The sequence below is a fragment of the Mobula hypostoma genome, chromosome 21 (assembly GCF_963921235.1).
Source record: "Mobula hypostoma chromosome 21, sMobHyp1.1, whole genome shotgun sequence".
NCBI classification, from domain to species: Eukaryota; Metazoa; Chordata; class Chondrichthyes; order Myliobatiformes; family Myliobatidae; genus Mobula; species Mobula hypostoma.
In genome coordinates, this window is record NC_086117.1 from 28,703,335 (window position 1) to 28,724,930 (window position 21,596).

Sequence of the window (21,596 nt, forward strand, 5' to 3'; positions counted from 1 at the left end):
AAGAAATCCAATGCTGGAGGGTTTTACTAACTGTACCCCTCCCCCACTTACCCACCCACCACCACATTGATGTGCATGCACACATAGATTCAACAAGCGCCAATTCATCCCTGTACCTTTGTGCGACAAATGAAAACTTGCATAGTACCTTTTAGAGCCTTGCAATGTCCCAAAACACTTTACAGTTGATTGTTAAACTTTCTGTAGTTTGACTGCCTTTGCAGTGTAGGAAACTCTGCAGCAAACTTGATGCAAGTTGCACAAACATCAGTGGAATAAACCCATGTGGACATCATGCAGGCTGCTCGCCACATCTACACTCTGTGCAGGGTGGTTCAGTGTGACCAGCACTTAGCATTGCCTGACTCTTGTTCACCAGTCCTAGGCGTACTTTATTGGTGAATGCCTGTTTGTCAATGGGAACACCAATGGCGCATACAGATAACTCATGTATAACAATGAGTTATGGTACTGGCCACTCCATCGCTGTAGAGAGCTGAAGTACAGGTCTGACAGATTGGAAGGGAGCACCAGAGACAAGATAAATGAAGCAATGAAGACACAGTGACTGGAGGAGTGACGAGGCAGTGACTAAGGTAATCTTAAGACAAAAGCTGTTAGAGTGATGGTTTCAGGAACCCAAGGAATGGAAGTTGTGGTAGAAGCCAAAGGCTATGGCCTTGATTTGAATATTTAATTGAAGAAAGTTTCCGTTCATCCATTACAGACATCAGGCAAGCAAATTAGAGGTACTGGAGAGATCAGGAAACTTAAAAGTTAGATTACCCTGATGCTCAAGTAACTGTAATGCATTGGTTGTATCAACATGTACTTTTGATCCAACTCTCTAAGAGTGAACTGCTACTCTGGCACTCTATGATCATGGTCTATTTGAGTGAATCATTCTTTTGTGTTGCAGACAGGATCAAGGTGGATAGTATAAACCACTTCTAATGCCCACTCGGCAGAAGCACATTTTATTCTTTCAAATGGTGAAACATGCTTGAGAGGCTGAATGGTCTAGCCCTGCTGTTAGTTCCTATGTTTTACCTCTTAGCTAGTTACTGTTGCTTTTCTAGTTCTATGTTCATTTAAATATTTTACATCCTGGCCTATGCTTATTTCCATGATTTACCAGAGTGGGTCCACCGCATGATTAAACATTTATGTGCATGTATATTCAGTAGCATCTATCTCCTTGCCATTGGGCCAAGATCTTGCTCTGTCAAGGCCTAGATAGCAGCTGGTGTGCAACAGCCTCCTGATGTTGAAAGAGTTTGCACATCGGCATCATCTATTCTTCATTGTGGTGAAAGCAAATCATCTTTGACCAAATGAGGTTGCCCAATAAAAGACAAGTACTGGGAAATGCTGCACTGAGCTATCTTTCAGATAAGAATGTGCCATCAAATCTCTGGGATGATGTAACAGATCCCATGATAACTTTAGAACAAAATCAGAAGACTATGTTCCACTGATCTATATGCCTCCTAACTGGTGCTTTTGAAATATATCCCTCATTATCTCATTGCTGTTTGTGGGAGCTCACAGTGCACAATTAAATGCCATGATTCCTACAATAAAATTTTATAAATACACTTCAAAATTAGTACCACTGTAGCTATGAAATGCTTTTGAATATCCTGAGGATTTGCAACATTCCATATTAGGACAGTGCATCTGAGCAGGTATATCGGGCAAGGGGCACTATTTTGGAGAATGTAGAACACCTTCCATGTTACCTTGTTCAGTGCATTGTCCCCACCCCCCTCCATTATACAGCCCTTTGCACTGCATTGTTCAGTAGATGCTTCCTCGGTGATGTAGTGCTCTGAGGGTATTAGCTCTATCAATTTGGACCCTAACGTAGCGTTTCTTTGGATGTTCTGTTTCCTTCGTGTAATGCACTTTGGCAGTCCTTTTTTATTACTTGTTCGAGTCTCTGCGATGAGACAAAGTCACCACCTTCAGGCTGAGATTGTGCAGCAAAGAACCACAGGAACATACAGTTGCAAATGCTGTTCCACGTGCTGGCATTGTATTGAGTTTCCTTCACTGAACTTGCGCTTCCGCACAACACTGACTAGGCATTGGCAGAAGTTATTAAGATAACACTTTGTAAATACAGGTTTCCCCCGCTATCTGAAAGTAGAGCGTTCCTATGAAACCTTTCATAAGCCGCAATGGTGTAAAGCGAAGAAGCAATTACCATTAATTTATATGGGAAAAATTTTTGAGCGTTCCCAGACCCAAAAAATAACCTACCAAATCATACCAAATAACACATAAAACCTAAGATAACATGAACATATAGTAAAAGCAGGAATGGTATGATAAATACTCAGCCTATAAAAGTAGAAATAATGTATGTTCTTCTGGGAACTTTTCAGCAGCTTCAGTATCAGCCGAAGCACTCTCTCCAGTAACCTTTAAGCTACGAAGCTGCCCTCGCCTCAAAAACCGATCAGCTTTCTGTTTCAGCTTATTAAAAAGACTGACTGATTTCTCCTTGGGTATAAGATAACTTAACGGAACATCACGCTTTGTACACCCATCAATCCACTCAAGCCATAACCTTTCCATTTTATCCATTACTGGATGCCAACTAAAAGGGGCCACTTTGCTACTAGCAGAGCCAATAGTAACATCGGCAGCTTTCAAGATTCTTTCTCTCTGCTTGTAAATAGTACAAATGGTGGTTGCAGGCAAGTTCAACTCAAGCGCCATGTCCTTATTTCATTCACCACGATCGAAACGCTTAATTACGTCCAGTTTTACGCTAAGTGTAACACCCTTACGAGCTCTCTTAGGCTTTTCTGATACCTTAGGACACATCTTGCTAATGGATGCACGAAGTAAATGGAGATAAAGCACACATGCTCACAGACACAGTTCAAAGCTCTGATGCTGAGTGTAGTTCCCGGGGAAGGCGCTTGGCGGCACCACTCTCGCTGCTCGGGGTGCACGCTGCCTCTATAACGGCTCGCTGCAAAACAAACGCTGAACGCTATTTTTGCTTTTCGCCTTTTTTTGTAAAAGCGAAAATTCTCTTTGGATTTCTTTTGGTTAGCGAAAACAGGTACTGATGTAGGTCTTTCATAAAAGCGAAGTGGCGTAAAGCGAACTTTCGAAAAGCGGGGGATATCTGCAACAAAATTGATTTCTGTTTGCTGTGCAAACGTTAAACTATGACAAGTTACAAAGAGTGCTTCCTGTACAACTTCTGCAGTGGCCCAGTAACTCAATGTGTGAAAATGTGGTGCGGAATGTTAATCAATGCCCAGGATGCTAACAACTTAAGCCTGGGCTTTCCTTATTTACACCACCTCTCCAGTTATGCCTTAAACTGGGGCATTCACAACAGATCGCCTTGGAATGCCATGTATTTCACTGTTGTGAGAAGTGACACTGTTGCAAGATGAATGAGCAAGGCAAGGGGGTGGGGGGGTTAACCTTATATTTAGATATTTAGATCAAAGCCATTTGGCGATGCTGGATCCAGGATTCTTCACCCCATCGCCCCATACTCCCTAAAACAAGACCACTTGAGACTGTTGCTTTCCAGAAGGTATAACCCATTTAATATGATAGAGAACCCTAGGCTGCTTCATAGGAACAGAATCAAACAACATTTGATATCTGGTTACATAGAGAGGTTTTACATTGACAGATTTTATATAGTGTCTCAAGAGGAAAGAGGCTGAAAGGGGAAGGGAGGAAAATCCCAAGTGTAGGACTTCAACAACCGTAGGCATAGAAAGTATCTGAATTGGCGGAGGAGCAGCTGGTTAGGAGATGGTAGAGCTGGAGGGACAGGCTGATAGAATTTGAATATAAATTATAAAAATGAAAGTAATATTTATCAGTGTAGATTAATGTGCATGAGAAAATGGGAATAAGGATACAGCAGAATTTTCAATAGGTTTTAAATAAAAGCTGAAGTATCTATGTTTCAAATAAAGGGGAGAGCAGTCTAGGAGGAGTATAAGCATATATGGAGCAGATAAGGGCTTCAGCAATGGTTAAACTGATGCAAAAGACAGTGCTGTTACACAGGTCAGTCTTGGTGCTGGAACAATTGTGAGGTTGAAAACTCATCCCAGGCTGAATCAGGACAATGAAATCTGGTTTAGCCATAAATAATCCAGGATGGTGGCTAGAGTTGGTAGCTAAGGAACGGTTTATCATTGGGTTTAAAGACTGAGCATGAAAGTTAAGACCAATGAGAATATACAATTCTGGTAGATCAAAATGATTGAGATAAAGGGCAGTCGTGCTCTGATTAAATAGCAGGAGAGCCTCAATTAGGTTAATAGACAATTTTTATATTTTAAACTTTGGATTATCAGCTGATGAGTATTGGTATGTATTTTCATTATTTTATGGAGTTCTTTTCCAACTTCAGAGATCAGATTCCTTTCTGATTTGTTTTGTGACTGGGTGTCAATTGCTATTAAAACCGGAGTGTATAATTATACATTTGAAGGGAAGCTGATGCAGCCTTTTATTTCTGTCAGATGTTATTCGTTTCAGTTTCTGTGTCTGATGCTTTGTTGCAATGGAGTGTCCATTTCGGAATGTTGATGGGTGTTGCTATTTTATTGTACTTTTTTGCAGAAAAAGATGGACAGCAGGGATTACACAGATGCCCAAGGATTTGCTGCTGATATCCGTTTAATGTTTTCCAACTGTTACAAATACAACCCTCCAGACCATGAAGTGGTGGCAATGGCCAGGAAATTGCAGGTATGGCAAACTCAGTCCCACGGTCACCTCCCATCACTGCACTATGATCCAGGCCATCGGTCCTGCAACCGTTTGGTGCCACAACTGTATTGTGCTAATGACCTTGATCACAGTTTCCCTCCCAGTCATGCATCGGCTCCCTAGCCAGCAGCATCTATATAGTTCCTCCGTTTCACAAACCCAAAACCCTGTGCCTTCCGCTCACGGCACACTGTCAGCCCTGACAACAATGATTGACATAGTGAGGCATCTTGTATTACAGGTTGACTGTGAATTGCTTTATTCCCTTTTAGGATGTGTTTGAAATGCGGTTTGCGAAAATGCCAGACGAGCCTGTTGATGTCTCCCCTCCCCCTCCCCTCCCACCACCAGTCGCTGCCAAACCCAAAATGACGTCAAGTGACAGCAGCCGGGAATCCTCGTCCAATTCCAACAGCTCCGATTCTGAGGAGGAGCGGGCAAATCGATTGGCGGAACTGCAGGAGCAAGTAAGGCAATCTCAACATTGTGCATGCTCTCTTTTACCCCTGTCTACATAGCAACAGCACTGCTTAATACATCGGGAATATTTCTAGGACCTAGATCCAAGCCCACTACTTGGGGGTCTTGGGTTTACTCTGCATCATAGTCAGACTGTAGATTTAGGCAGAGAAACTTTGGGCTCCGATTGGCAGATTTGTCATTTAGGTTTTAATGTACTTACAGAAACCAGGTGAGACATTGGTGTATTAGGCCTTCGGTCCCAAGGTGTGGCATGGATTTCACAGATGCTGGCACTGACAGAGGTGCATGTTTCATAAGTTTTGCCCACCCATTTAAGGTATATTGATCATAGAGAAATCAGGAGTAGTGTTACGCAAGTACATAATCTGGTCCATTGAGTCTGCTCTGCCATTCAATAAGATTGTGGCTCCTCTGGCCTTTGACTCAGCTCCTCATACCTGCCTTTAATTCCTCTACAGTGCAAAAGTTTAACTGTGGCTTAAATGTATTAAATGCGATAGCCTCTCCTGCTTCCCTGGGCAGAAGACACCATGATACTCTACTCTCCGGGGGAAAAACAGTTTCTCTTCATATTCCCCCAAATCTTGAGGCTGTGACCCCTGGTTCTTAGCCAATATTGCTGGCCGTAGTAATTGGGCACCAAGCCTAACTGAGTGCCACATGGTTTGACTCTGCTGAGATGGAACACGGGTTCTTACTGCTCTTGTTGCTCAGTAAAAACTGAGCCATTAAGGAAGAAGGGGAACCACAATATTTCATTTATCTTGTTTCCTTATCTCAAGCCTTTCTAAGAACCCAACAGTAGATTATCTACTATTTTAATGTCAGTCACGTGGGAAAGTGGTACGTTCCTACAAACAATGCATTGAACAGTTAATTTGTTTTAGTACTTGTGATTGGGAGATAGATGTACCCTGATGAACACTCCAACTGATAGGTCAGATTGGACATGAGCAGAACATCTGAGCAATGACCTGTTTAAAAGTGCATCACTCCTCATTACTGTTCCTGTGGTAGTCCAGTGCTTCCTCATTACTGACTGTGCCCTAGTGCAGCAGTTTTTCAGTGGTTTCCCTCGAATGCTGCAGCCCTTTGGAAGAGTGCTACACTGACAGCGTTGCTTGCATTGTGCACACTGACCTCTGGAGTTGGAGATGTGGTTAAACCTCTACCTGACGAGGAAAATGCAATGTAATGAGCTACAATTAGTATCTGGTGCAACGGGTTTCAGTTTTGACACCAGTAGATTAAGATCTCTGAGCTGCAGTCCTCCACTGGTCTAAGAGTTTCCATATTAACTTGTATGTTAAAGGTAATAATGAATTTAATTGAACATGTTCTTCCCCCCCTCAGCTGAAAGCTGTTCATGAACAGCTGGCAGCATTATCCCAGGCTCCTGTCAGCAAACCAAAGAAGAAGAAAGAGAAGGAGAAAGAAAAAGAAAAGAAGGAGAAAAGAAAGAAGGAAAAACATAAGGTGAAAGTTGAAGAGGAGAAGAAGGGGAAGTCCTCACAGGGGACTAAGCCAGCACAGTCCAAGAAGCACAGCAGCAAGAAGCCAAGCAGTGGGAATACAGTGCCCAGGTGTGACCCACAGATCCTACTATATCACCAATAACTGTAGATAAGTACACGTGAAGACTAGAAACATTTGCTGTATAAGTTCATGATTAGGCACTGTTGTAGTACTGTATTTCTACAGGTGGCCTATTTTGAGAAGGCCTTGGAGAGGGTTGAGAAGAGATTTACAGGAATGGCGGTTGGGGATTGAAGCAGAGTGGAAGGAGGGAGGAGTTGAGGTATATTGGAAGGAGATTGGGGAGAACTGCTCGGACAAGGAGCAGAGCAGGAAGGAGCGAGAGGTAAGGAGAACACTTTGGAAGGAGGGAGAGTGGGAAGGGAAGTAAAGAACAAAAATACAAGAGCTGAAAGATTTTGGAGAGGGATGACTGGGGCAGCAGCAAAAGGTTGCGGAAATGTGGGAGACAAAGGTGAAAGGGGAATGCAGGGATCTGTAAGAGAGACAATGGGAATTCAGAGACAGTGCATAACAGGCTATCCCTGAGTTATAAATGCCTAACTTATGGACACCTATACATATGATTAGAGTCCCACAATATTATTAAGTTGAAATGTCCACTGTACATCCACATATATATGTTCCTACAAAGAAAAGATTCTTTTCTTTCTCCACTTTTAGTAATTGATCTTTCATATTGGTCTTATGTGTACTTTTGAAGTCATTTATTACAATACTGTGGAGGTATGGTTACCATATCAACTGATTTTTGTGTATTTTCCGATTTACAGACAAAATTAGCTGTCCTTACAAACCGAACCAGCTCTTTATCTTGAGATGGCCTGTGTAACAGCTAGATCAATTTGGTTTTGAATGTAATGATTCAGAAATTTGTATGGGAACAGCTGAAGACCTAAAAAAGCAAAAGACTAATCTTTAATAAGGCAACTTGTTTTTGCCAACTCACGTAATTCCTTCAAACTACAGATACATCTTCTCACCATGTTCCCCAAGCCCACAGCTTCCAATCACAATTCTTGAAACCTCATTGCCGTATCCATCAACTTGTTTGATCTCCAGATATGCAGCCAGTTGTTTCCAATGCTCGTGTGGTTTCTTACTGCTATTGTTCTTTCCCTGGTCTTTATACCATAATATAATCATCTCCTAAAGTGAAAAAAACTCCCCCTCTCTCAAATTAACCTTCGTTGAGTTTTCATTTCCCTCCTCTCCCCCACCTTGTATTCCTTGGCACGCAAAGCCCAAAACTGTAACAAGCGACTCATTTTAAAGTAGCTGGTTATTTGGTAAATGTATTGCGGGATCTGGAGGGTGTGAGGTGTTGGGTTTGAATCTGCACTCCTTTATTTGGCCCAGAATATTTCTATCACTTCCTTGTGTTCAGAGCCCTGAAGAAGGCTGCAAAGCAAGCTGTTCCGGTGCACGACTCGGAAGAGGAGGAGGAAGCTCAGCCCATGTCCTATGACGAGAAGCGCCAGCTGAGCCTCGATATTAACAAGCTGCCAGGTGAAAAGCTGGGTCGCGTGGTGCACATCATTCAGTCAAGGGAGCCCTCTCTCAGGGACTCTAACCCCGACGAAATTGAAATAGACTTTGAAACTCTGAAGCCCACAACTCTGCGAGAGCTGGAGAGATATGTTAAATCTTGTTTACAAAAAAAACAACGGAAACCATACAGTAAGTGAGAAGATTTGGGGAACGATGGTGGATTTTGTGTATGTTAACTGTAGTAACATAATGAATCATGAGTGTATGATTTGTATGGTTGCATTTGTTTGTTCATTTCCCCCCTTTCCTTTAATAGTGTTTTGGTTCCATGCAGCTTCCGTAGCTTGCCTGAGCACCATTCTCCATATTTCATCCTTTAGTGAATACAACATATTCTACGTCGATGGCCATCTTGTTCTCATCCACCGCTTTACATACATTGCACTGCGATCAGTCAAAGGATCACTGATATCCTGTAACCTCTGCTGCATTCCTGACCCTGTTGAGAACAGATAACTCATCGTGGACTTGGCTCAGTGCCTGGCTCTTCCTGTCCTGTGTGACTGATGTTGTCAGCAGTATACCTCCAAACACAGTGACAGCAAAATAGTAGGCCAGGCAGAGCCATGAGGGAAGGGTTAAAAAAAAAACTTTGAGCTTGCATGTGATGTTTCTGTCTCAACAAACGTGCAAGTTAAGTGGTGGACATCTTTCTTCAGTGATAAGATTACTGAGTTTGGTTTTAGTGTAGTAATTCAGATATTTTCTATTATCTGTGGAGAGCAGTTCATTTTATGGCCACAGGGGGCACCAGATAGTAAAGGGCTGATGTGTAGTGGGTGACACGGGTGGTTGTTGCTGTTTCATTGCCTTGGGCAGGCATAGCAACACGTTAAGGCATGAAGAGCAGTAGCAGGAGGTGTGTTTTAGACTGTCACTGTGGAGGGGTGGCGAAGGTTGAATGGGTTGATTAGAGGCTCATAGATGGTTTGCATCCAGTTTTGAGAATTGTGGAGCCACTAGACTGTTAATATGAGAATTTACGGAGGGCTTCAACTGCACCCTGACTCCTGCGAGCTGTCCTCTCACTCTCCATTAGGCACTGCTGCATACATTACAGCTGGGCAGGAGTACAGCATCTCTTCTGTTCAGCCTGTCCTGTCACAATGCAATGCCTGTGGACCATTTTCCCTCACGTCTTCACACAGACTTGAGGAAAGAACACTCTGGATTTATAGCATTACCTTGCTATCAGCTTTATGGCCTCTGAAACGTTTCCTTGACAATTCTGTCCATCACCTTGTGAATGTAGTGTAAATAGATAATGATTCTAGAATCAGCTTAATTAAAAACTTCCACCGATAGGCGCAGTGGTGTCCTCATTCTAATATCAGCTAAATAGTGAGTTCAGATCTCACTAGGGTAATTTAACTTTTGTTTAAATGAAGGCAGAAGTAAGAAGTTGGTCTTAGTAAAAGTAAATTATCTGAAGGAAAGGTCTAACTGTTTCTTTACACTTTCAAAAAAAAAATGCATTCCTTTACTATTCGTGACACCCATTGTGCTTCAGTTTTAACTGCTGCCACAAGAGATGCAGCAGGATGTACAGTCATATTAAATTGCAAGAATGCCAACTATAAACACTTCCAGGGTAACTGAAGGACAGGTGATAAATCACAAACCCAAGGAAGTCTGCAGATGCTGGGAGTCCAGATCGACATGCACAGAATGCTGGAGGAACTCAGCAGGCCTGATGAAGAGTGTCGGTCTCAAATGTCGACTGCTTACTCTTTCCCATAGATACTGCCCGGCCTGCTGAGTTCTTCCAGCATTTTGTGGGTGGCAGGTGATAAATGCCAACCTTGCCACCAGTTCCCACAACTTGAGAGTGAATGGAGAGCAAATTGTATAATTGTCTTAAATTGAAAAGTCTTAGAAGAAACAATTTGTTGCTTGGTAGCCTCACGGCACTGATGGAGAATCATGTACTGTGATACCTGGGCCTTTTCTCTATTTACAGCTTTCAGCATATACTACATATCTATGTAACATTACAGTGATAGCCACATGTAACTTTACATTGGCCTGTGTGTTTTCACAGGTTGTAGTGTTACATTGGCTTGCATGTTTTGCCTGTGCACGTAATGTTACATAGGTGTGTGTTAGCTGATGGCTGTAAGACATAGGCCCACTTGCCATTGCATCTGGATATGCTTGTAACCTGTTTTTCTCATCTAAGGTCCTTTATCTTTGTTTCAACCACAAACTTGCAGACAATTCCCCCGAAACGTTCATTGGTAGAGACGGTGAAGAGCAGCAGCCCCAACACCGATCCCTGTGGGACTCCACTAGTAACCGGCCCCCATTACCAGGTATACATCGTTAACCGGGTTACCTACCTCCATCAAACTAGTAAATTCCTCCAAGACAAATTTAGTCAGTTTGCTAAAAATGTAACCTTTTCTTCTCTGGATGTTATTTGGGAGTCTTAACTTACCTTGAGTAACCTCTTATCTGTTGATCAAATGAGGAGTCGCAAGTGAACACTTTAGTAACTTAATTTCCCAGTGCTGATTTTCTGCCCTCTCTGATTATTGATACTGTTCAGCTTTCTCCAGTAGAGCAAACAATCCCACACCACAGAAAAATGTTAAAATAAAGAGGGAAGAGGTTGAGAGATTAACTTTATTTGGCACATGCGCCTCAAAACATATGTTGAAATGCGTTGTTTACATTAAACCAAATTAACAATGATTGTGCTGGGCAACCCGCCAGTGTTGCCATGCTTCTGGTGCCAACATAGCATGCTCACAACTCACTGACCCTAAATTGTACGTCTTTGGAATGTGGAAGGAAACCGGAAATCCCAGAGGTAATCCGTGCGGTCACGGGGAGAACGTACAAACTCCTTGCAGGCAGCGGTGGGAATTGAACTCTGATCGGTGATCGCTGGCACTGTGAAGTGAAGTGCTAGTCGGGCCACCCAGGAATACCCGATTTCTCTTAAGTGCTCACGGACGACACTTGTTCTCATAATCCAGGCTGTACTTCCATTTTAAGTACCAGTCCATCGGAGGTGTCATCCTTTGCTTGAGATGATAAACTGAGGCTCATTTTGCCAACACATTTGGGCATAAAAGATTCCATTTCACTGTTTTAAAGACAAACGAGGAGTGCCTGCCTGCCAATACTAAAGCCTCAGAGAACACTCAACATCAAATTTTTAGCTCACTATCTCATTGTGGTCCATGGGATTTTGCTGTGTTCAAATTGGCTGCTTTGTTTCTGAAGTGAAAGGTAAAGAGTGGGTGGAAAGCACTTTGGGACGTCCTGTGGCCATGAAAGACGCTGTGTATATAACAGTCTTTATTTTCTTCAATTAGTTTACGGTGGAACTGATATGTTTTGTTTAAGAAATAGAAGAAAGAAAATCAATTCATGATGGCTTCATCTGATCTGAAGCCAGAAATTTTCTGTAGTTGCTGTTGCTGCTAATTTGGTGAGTTAGAAGTAAGAGCAGGTCTTTGGATTTTGCTGTGTCAACATGTTTCAGTGCAGGGGCAATGTCCTGAATGGATCAGTCCAGGGGATTATCACCCAAACTGTATTGCAAAGCAACTGGTGAGAAACACCTGTTTAGAAAACATTCATTTCCAAAATTATGCCTCCTTTGTCATGTTTTACATTCCTGCCAGTGTCCTTCAAATTCTTCATAACAATGGAGATTTTATTCCATTGTGCAATTATAATTTCATTCATCCATTCATTGTATTAAAACAGTTTTCCCTTTCTCTACAGGCACTGATTCTCACTGGGGGAAGGGTTCCTGGGACACTAACTGTCAGTGGGTTAAGGGTTCAAAGGGCATTGACTATTTTTGGCATAAGGGTTCAAGGGACATTGATCCACTGGGATAAGGGCTCAGGAGGCATTGACACAGGGGTAAGAAATCAAGGGCTTAACCCATTGGGGTAAGAGGTCAAGGGCTATTGACTCCCACTGGGATGAGGGTTCAAGGGGCATTGGCCTGTATGGCCTTTGGTTCCTATGTTACTGCTATCTGGGTCGTTGGGTGCTTACTCTTGCTGAAATGGCTGTTTCAGTAGCTAACTCTATGGGACATGGGTTCATTGATACAGGTTCAGAAATGCTGATTCTCGTGGAGGTGGAGGTTTGGCGGGGATTGACCTTGAGGAGGGTAAATTTTCTGTGGGCATCTCTTACATGTAAGAGTCCAAATAGTTGATATAAAAGGTGTGGTGTGGAGTCAAGTTCAAGTGTGCTGCAGTCAGATGGGAGTGCCTATCGATTATTCTCCTTCAATCCAGTTTTCAGAAATGACCCTGCTTGCGCTCTAATAGCTCCTGCCTTTGTAACTGATTTTTTTTAACAGTTATTTTTTGTTTGGGAGGGGTGTGGTGGGTGGATTTGGGCCACTCCTTGTTGATGCGATCAGCTGATTGGCTTGTGATGCTCTTTCAGATGGATTAATGTAAAAGAGGACACTGATGCACAGATAATCTGAAATTCCAGATTTTGGTTCCATTGTCTCTTACCTGCTGCCCATCACAGCACACTGATTTATTGAATTTGCTCGACACTTTGGGAAAAGTTCCACTATCACTCCACTCTCGCATCACATTCCTCTATTATTACAGTGTGGTTGGTTGAGTTGAAAAATATTCTGGATGTGAGTGAATTCATTGACCTTATAATTGTTACTTCATGTCCTCGGAAACAGCTAGAGAAAATGGTTGGAATTCATGTAACCTGTCAATCTGATAGCGCCACAGACAATGCAACACGCCCTCTGTAGCTCTGCTTGTGCAGCATGACTTCAGTACCGCTTCTATATTAGTACAGCATTCCTTCATGACTGTACTAAAACACTCAGTACTACACCCGTGGCAGTGAGGAGCTGCCTCATTACTGTAGATCTCGCCTCGCTGCATCCTAACACTACATAGCTCGATGCTCCACAGCCCTCAGAAGTACCCTACCTCTGGTGAGTGCTCCTTAGTACTGTCCCTCTCCCAGTGTTCCTCTTGTATTACCTTTTTGATGTTGTGATACTGCTCTCTGAATGTTGGGTTGCTCCCTGAGGAGCTCAGTAATCCCCCATTATGATCATGCACTGTCAGAAAGGTCCAGCACTGATCCAACCTGTCCTGTACCCCACTACTGCTCTAGCCATGGAAGGGTCTCAGTCCCACTTCCCCTTCTGATCACTTGACTAATATGAAAAGAATGGTGCGGGGACCGAGTGGAGCGTGTGGATTTTTCTGGTAAACTGCTTTATGCCTTTCACCGTTTGATCTGCTTTTTAATAATTGACCCATTGTGATTTAGCTGCATCATCAAAGAAGAGCATGGGGAAGACGAAGGAGGAGCTTGCTCAGGAAAAGAAGAAAGAGCTTGAGAAACGATTGCAGGACATGAGTGGACAATTTAATCACAACAAGAAACCCAACAAAAAAGGTAAAGACTCCACTTGCAACAGGCATCAGTTCATCCCAGCAACATCAGCATCTTGTTGGTTCATTAACAGAGAGCACATGGAACATTAAGCATAAGCTAAAAGCTCTTGGCTTTGATTCTGTTTACGATGTGGCCAGTCCAAGGATGAATGGTCTCGTTTGGGCTATTGTGGTTTCTTTGACATTTGTAGATGTCCTGTGCTCCATTGCAGCAAAGGATCACCCCAAACAGGTTTTCTAACAAGCTGGTAAAAGCAAGAAAATTCTGCTAAGTAGCAGTGGTTATTTACTAACTAGATTAATATAAGCAGCATTGTTTTAAGAAGTAGGTGAAGGCCTCTGAGAATATGCAGAGCAGATTTATCATTTTGATACATAAGTTATTCGGAGATTTCTAGAAGACCCAGGTTTGTTCTTCTGAAAGTTAAGATGCTTGGTGGGGAGAGGGAACCATTAAGATGTGTGTTTGAAAATTAAAAGGGTCAATAGATAAAATTAAGGGGAAAAGATAATTGGTAAAATCACTCGAGGAGGAATCTCTTTCTGCAACAATTTTTATTTTCTGGAATGCATCACATGGGTAGAAGCAAATTTCAGAAGGGAACTGGATAAGTACACACACACACACACACACACACACACCCACCCACCCTAGATGAGAATTTTGGAGCTGCCAACCTATCAGTACTCTGGTAACACCTTTGCTGCACTGACTATGAGGATTTAAGAAGGCCCGTCATCCCTGTCCCCTCAGGAGCACCTAGGGATAGGCAGGTAATGCCAAGTTTCCTAGAGATCCCCATTCCTATGAATGAAGTGTAATTATTACTTTTTGCTGGTTTCTATGGTGATGCTCCTTTCTTTTAACCCCATTAGCGGAGAAGTCTGATACCGGTCAAGGAGGGGGCCCTTCCCGGCTCAGTGGCAGTAGCAGTTCATCCTCTGACTCGGGCAGCAGCAGTTCCAGTGGATCCAGCTCCTCAGACACCAGCGAATCTGAATAGCTCTGCCTTGCCTTGCAACCTGGATGCTGGATGTACAGTTTAAGCACAGAGGGCTTGCTCTGCTCCCGGCCTGCACAACCTGAACCTTACCTCAATGGATTCTGAGGCTGTGCTTATACATATTTTAATGGCTGAACTCGATGTGAGGGGACCCTGACAAGCACATCCCATCGATGATCATTTACCCAAGAACCCATTGAGTGCAACTGGATGTGAATGTTACTGTGACTGAGTGTTTTGCGTGAATGTTGCTTGTGACTCTGTATGTGTGTGGGTGTGTATGTGTGTCTGTCTGCACAATGAGTGTGTGTGTGTGTGAACCTAATTTATTGATGTCAAACAAATAAATCAATTTGGGACCAATGGAAGAAGATGCCACACAGGATTCCATTATGTGCATGGCCTAAGATCTGTGAGATTCTTCACTTTTTTATCCAGGCAGTACACAGGCCGGTGCTTAGTCACTTTGGGTGCTCTATTCAATCTCTACTTTTTCTTAAAAAAAAGACGTCGTTTTATTCAGGTGGGAAGGATGGGAGGGATGGGGGAAGTGTACAGAGGGAGTATTAAAAGTTGGGGATCAGGGTTGGAAAAAACGAACCAATTTCAGGTTCGTTCATTTCTTTCAGAAATAATTGGAGAAGACGAAGATGGTGTTTTAAGACCAAGAGACTTGAAAATCATGGCTGCGTTTTTGTCTTTGCATTTGTGGGTTTCTGAGTGTGTCTTGTAATGGGGTATTTTTTTTTAATTTTTACTCCGAATATTTTATTCTCTTAATCAGAATTGAGCTTTGAAGCTCAGAGATCCTGATAACAGACTGATACCAGTGGATAGCACTGATTGTGATTATGAGCTACTCTGCCCCTATGTTATTGACTTCTTGCTCTCTTTTACTGAGCTCTCACTCTCAATCTTGGTGGTATGAACTCTTTCTCCCCATGCAACAGACTGAATTCTGTCTACCTCTGTTACAGATTACTCATTTTGTCACTAATTGCAACTTCTGGCTTATTTAATGACTGCTTGCTGCGATCTTACATAATAACCTGTCTCACCTAATTTCTTGGTTAATATTGGTTTCTTCTGTTAATGCACTTCCTATATCTCTGAACTTTTCATTCTCCCATTTGTGGAGGTCCAAAACTTGACCCAGAGTTTGGACACGAAAATCACACCAAATCTCTTGGTTTGGGCTCTTAAATATTTTCTTTTCCCTTGGAAATTTGCCTTTTTATGTATTGTGCATGCAGGTTTACAGTAACTCCTAATATTTTTAATGCTGTTATAATTTTAAATTCTGTTGATAGAAAATGTTAGGTACAAGTTGATGTAGTAATTGCTTATTGTATAAAGCAATGTGTCAGTACTGGCTGCTCGACAGAAACAATCTACTCGGTTATCGCGTGACCTCTTATTTTGTTTCTTTGTTGACCTTCAGAGGAGGGAGTAATGTGGGTCCCATATTGCAGGGTTCAGATTTTCATAATAAATTCCAAAAAGTGCTTACGTGTTTGTTGATTGTATCTCTGGTTTACTGTCTGTCCTGATCTCTCTCTAGTGTATCTTTTGTGGTTCCCTATCTTTTGTAGTTCTTGACCTCCTGCCCTCAACTCTACCTGTATTGTTCCTGCAGTACCTAGTGAATCGACTGAACATAGTCTTTGTTGTTTTAAAGAGACTGAATCTTCCCAAATGATGTGGACCGATCCTCTCAGACCACAGTTACAGTCAGGCATCTTGCTTACCACCCTCCCCACTGATGGTCCCACCTCTCTTGTCATTTTATGGTGTGTTTTCTGACTATAACTTCATTTGTTGCCTCCCTGTTCCTTCAGTTCTCCTTTGCTTTATATTTCTGTCCCTAACTTCACTGTTCAATGTTGGGGTGAAGTTGAATGAGGAACACAATATAAGTTTACCACATGTCATTCCTCAATAGAAGCTGGGAACAATACTTGATTTGTTTAAACCTGATGCCACTCCAGGAGACTTTGGGAATGAAGCCTGGCTTCACTGAGCTTTTAAAGTGCGTTGGATATGAGTTTTCCCCCTCATGGTAGATTTTTATGAGAAGCATTCTCAGAAATGTTCAACTTTAGAAGTCCTCCCAGGAGGTGTTTTTGCATTTCTGTAGGCTCTAACAATCAGGTGAGTTCTTAACTCTTTTCTAGTCGGTTAATGACATTTAAATGTTACAGTGGGGAATGACAGCAGCTGCTGTCTACACAGCTAGTTCACACATAATGATTGGTGATCTTTTAGTAATGTGGGTAAGGGATTGTCAGTAATGACTAGGCTGTTTTTGGTAATATTGGTAAGGCTGTGTTTATGGAGGTGTTGGGGTGGGGAAAATTTTGAACTAATTTGGTAAGGGTGTTGGCAATATGAAGGTAACAATTTAAAAGTAAGAAAAATGTGCAAAGAAGTTGAGAGGAATAACCATTAAGTGAACAAGACAGGAATTCTTTAGATGGAACCAGGCTAAAGAGTTCATTGCTGTATGTAAATGCAGTACGCGATTTAACAAGGGTGAGTTGTGTAACTAATCATGTTGTATTGAGAAATTGTGGCAATGACAAGGGCCTCAAATCAAAAGAAAAGGTGGGTGTTTTTGTATTATTGCTGGATACAAAATGTTCAGAAAACATAGGGAGGAAAGAGGCAGTGGCAGTAATGTAATTCTGGAAAAAGAGGGTATTCCGAAATACTTGAGAGAATCTACTGTTTAAAAGTAGAAAACAATGGAGGTGTGATTACATAGTAATAGGAATTGTATGGAAGATCAAACTTCCAATGAAATGCAAAAGCCATAAGAATTATAGTAATAGGGACTCATAATTATCCAAATATAAACTGAAACAGTTGTATATCAAGGGGTAAAGATGGAGAGGAGTTTCTAGCCGAACAAGAAAGGTAGAATTGGAGCAAATTACAAACTGTGGCAGAAATTCTATGGTTCAAGTAGCATTTTTGGAGGCAAAGGGATAAATTTGTCCCAAAATGTTGACTATCCTTCTCCCCACCTTCCCAACAAACCCCTCATCTCACTTTTGCTGAGTTCCTCCAGTGATTTGTTTTTTATTTTGCTCCAGATCCTGAAATCTGTAGTCTCTTGTGCCTCCTAGAAAGGTAGAATTGCTGGATTTTTTCCTAGGAAACAGCAGTCATTATATCATAATGTTTAGAATGGCTCCGGGAAGGTATTGCAATTTGCCTACTGGCAGAACAGGCCCACAGCAGATGACATCTCATTGGCTCTTCACGCAACCGTGGAACATTTGAACAGCAAAGATGCATATATCAAGATGCTCTTTATCGCCTATAGCTTAGCATTCAATACTATCATCCCCTCAAAACTGATCAATAAACTTTAAGACCTTGGCCTCAATACCTCCTTGTGTAATTGGATCTTCTTCACTTGTAGACTCCAAAAAGTTCAGATTGACAACATCTCTACAATCTCCATCAGCACAAGTGTACCAAAAGGCTGTGTGCTTAGCTACCTGCTCTACTCTCTTAACACTGATGGCTGTGTGGCTAAGGTCAGCTCCAATGCCATATTTAAGTTTGCTGGAGACACCACTGTCATAGGCTGAATCAAAGGTGGTGATGAATCAGCATATTGGAGGAAGATTGAAAATCTGGCTGAGTGGTGACACAACAACAACCTCTTACTCAATTTCAGCAAGATCAAGCTGATAATGACTTTCAAAGGTACATTTAATGTCAGAGAAATGTATACAATATACATCCTGAAATTCTTTTTCTTCGCAAACATCCACGAACACAGGAGTGCCCCAAAGAATGAATTGACGGTTGACTTCAGGAGGAGGAAACCAGAGGCCAAGAGTCAGTCCTCATGGGATGATCAGAGGTGGAGTGGGTCAACAACTTTAAAATCTTCAGTGTTGTAATTTCAGTGGACCTGTCCTGGGCCCAGCATGTAAGTGCAATTAGAAAGAAGGCATGGCAGCTAAAACTTTTAGGAGTTTGTGAAGATTCAGCATGACATCTAAAACTTTTGTCAAACTTCTATTGATGTGTGATGGAGAGTATATGGACTGGTTACATCACAGCCTGATATGGAAACACCAATGCCCTTAAATGGAAAATCCTTCAAAAAGTAGTGGATACAGCCCAGTCCATCATAGGTAAAGCCCTCCCCATGTGAAGTGTTATTGCAGGAAGGCAACATTCATCATCGGGGTCCCCACCACCCAGGTCATGGTCTCATCTCGCTGCTGCCATCAGGAAGAAGGTACAGGGGCCTCAGGACTCACCACCAGTTTTAGGAACAGTTATTACCCTTCAACTATCAGGCTGTTGAACCAATGGAGATAACTTCACTCAACATCACTTACCCTGTCACTGAGATGTTCCTACGACGTATGGACTCACTTTCAAGGACTCTTCATCTCATGTTCTTGATATTTATTTATTAATTATTATTAATTATTTTTCTTTTTGCATTTGTACAGTTTGTTGTCTTACTGGTTGGTTGCCCAAGTTGGTGTAGTCTTTCATTAATTCTATTATGGTTATCATCCTACTATGGTTTAATTGAGTATGCCCACAAGAAAATGAATTTCAGGGTTGCCAATGGTGACATGTATGTACTTTGAACTTTTTGAATTTTGATATAGACCACATTAAAGTGAAAGCAGTCAATCGGAGAAGGGTCAATTTTAAAGGAATGAATACAGATCTGGACTAGGTAATGTTGAAGCTAGCAAAAATGCATTTGAACAATGTAGACCTTTAAAATTAAGATAACTTGTGAGGGGAAGGGTCAGAACATTAAATCTACTATCTTCATGAATGAGCTAAAGAGTAGAGAGCAAAACTGGAAAATGAGGACTTGACTTGTGAAATCAGACTGATCATTGGAAGTTCACTCACGGGAAATAAAAGCAGATGGAAGCCAATGAGAAAACACTGGTGGCAAACTCAAAAAGGAATTCAAAAATATTCTAAGGGCATGTGAACTGGAAATGGGTACCAAGGGGAGAAATTGAGCTGATTAGAGACCAAAAATGAAATTTACTCGTGGAGGTAGAGGAAATAACTAAAAATAATAAATACCTAAATTACATCAATCTTCAACGAAGATAATGCAGTTGGGGTCAGAGCAAACTGTAATTGAGAGTTTCAGAAATTCTGAACATTAAAAACATAGGACTAGCAAAGGTCTTACTGTGCAAATGCCAGCTGATCCAGATGGAATACATCCAACATTGTGGAAAGTAGAGGAGGAAATTACAATAATTTTCCAAACATCTGTAAACTCTGGATGGGCCTTGGGGACAGTAAAACTGTTCAAAAAAAAAGTCTTGGGATAAATCCAGCAAGCAGTGGCCAACCATTTTAATTCCTATCATTCCTGTTCTGACATGTCGGTCCATGCAGTCCTCTTTTGCCATGATCAGGGCACACAGAGAGTGGAGGATCAACACTTTATATTTTGTCTAACCTGACTGTATGAACATCAATTTCTCCTTCCAGTTATAGAAGAATTTATTCTACACTTTGGCCTCTTACCTCTTCTCCTCATCCTCCTATTACTTTCCCCTGGTGCCCCTCCTTCTTCCCTTTCTCCCATGGTCCATTCTCTTCTCCTATCAGATTCCTTCTCCATTCCTTTACATTTCCCACCCACTTGGCTTTACCAATCACCTTCTAACTAGTCCTCTTTTCCCTCCCCTCCCCTCAACTTTTTATTCCTTTCCAGTCCTGAAGGAGGGTTTAAACCCAAAACATTTATGTTTATTCATGTCCATAGTTGCTGCCTGATCTGCTGAGCTCCTCCAGCATTTTGCGTGTGTGGATTTCCAGAATCTGTGGAATCTTTTGTGTTAATAAGTACACGTCAGATTGTTTAACTTCTGTGGTAGCAAAATTTTAGAAACATTTGGAGAAAGGACAAAATGTAGATCAATTGGGGAAAGCCAGAAAAGGTTTGTAAAGGCAAATCACATGGAATTAATTTGACAATAGTTTTTTTTTTATGAAGTGAGGCTGATGAGGGGAAATGTGTTTCATGTACAGGGTGCCACATAAATGTTTGTTCTTCAGTTTGAAGGCTGTGGAATAAAATGGGTCACAGTATACATAACTAAGTATCTAAATAACAAAGACTAGACTAGTGCTGAAAGGTTGATTTTTAGACCTGAAGGAAGTGTACAATAGCAAACCCAAAGAGAGCTTCTTGGATCACTGTTTTACGTAATATATGTGGATTTGGCTGGAGGGTCTAATTTTAAAATTTGCTGATGATGTAATGGAATATTGAAGTTACAGGAGGTATAGGCAGGTTGATGGAATAGACAGACAGTCTGATGCTGAAAAATATGTTGGAAGGGGAATGAGTCATTACAAACTAGAGGGCACAATTTTCGAAGTAATACAAGAACAGATAATAAGGTCAAGGTTTCTTGAAAATGTGAGGGTAGGTTGAGAAAGTGGCTTTAAAAAAAAAACCAAAAGGAATCCTGGAGATGGAAGCAACAGCAGACACAAGAATCTGGAGATAAACCAAAAACCTGACGCAGTGTATCAACCCAAAACATTAACCATCCCTTTGCCTCCATAGATGCTGTTTGATCTGCTGTACTCTTCCAGCCTTCAGAGTCTTGGGCATTACTAACAGCGGAATAGAGGATAAGAGCAATGAATTCATGATGAATACTTAAAAAATGTTTCTTTTTGGCTATAATTGGATGCTTGTGCACACAGTTTAGGAAAATGTGAAGACTGGAAGTGATGCAGAAGGGACTTAGAAAAATAATTCCAAGGAAGAGGATGTAAGTATATTGGCAGACTTGTGAATCTACAATGA

General features: G+C 41.7%; 2 protein-coding genes across 3 annotated transcripts in view; one reads left to right on the plus strand and one right to left on the minus strand.

The window, feature by feature from the left end:
• Nucleotides 1-17,111, plus strand: part of LOC134359919 (bromodomain-containing protein 3-like) — a 41,181-nt gene extending 24,070 nt beyond the window's left edge. Inside the window, exons 7-13 of one of the 2 annotated variants that reach the window (XM_063073769.1) lie at nucleotides 4,618-4,746; nucleotides 5,040-5,234; nucleotides 6,604-6,833; nucleotides 8,174-8,466; nucleotides 10,551-10,649; nucleotides 13,627-13,755; nucleotides 14,631-17,109. In XM_063073769.1, coding sequence (XP_062929839.1) covers nucleotides 4,618-4,746; nucleotides 5,040-5,234; nucleotides 6,604-6,833; nucleotides 8,174-8,466; nucleotides 10,551-10,649; nucleotides 13,627-13,755; nucleotides 14,631-14,758 — 1,203 coding nt within the window. In that variant the 3' untranslated portion in view covers nucleotides 14,759-17,109. Of the gene's footprint in view, nucleotides 1-4,617; nucleotides 4,747-5,039; nucleotides 5,235-6,603; nucleotides 6,834-8,173; nucleotides 8,467-10,550; nucleotides 10,650-13,626; nucleotides 13,756-14,630 lie in introns of both variants that reach the window. The other variant, XM_063073770.1, reaches the window with a different exon arrangement.
• LOC134359921 (putative uncharacterized protein BRD3OS) overlaps nucleotides 1-21,596 on the minus strand; it is a 42,491-nt gene that overhangs the window by 12,780 nt on the left and 8,115 nt on the right. The gene's annotated exons all lie outside the window — the stretch shown is intronic.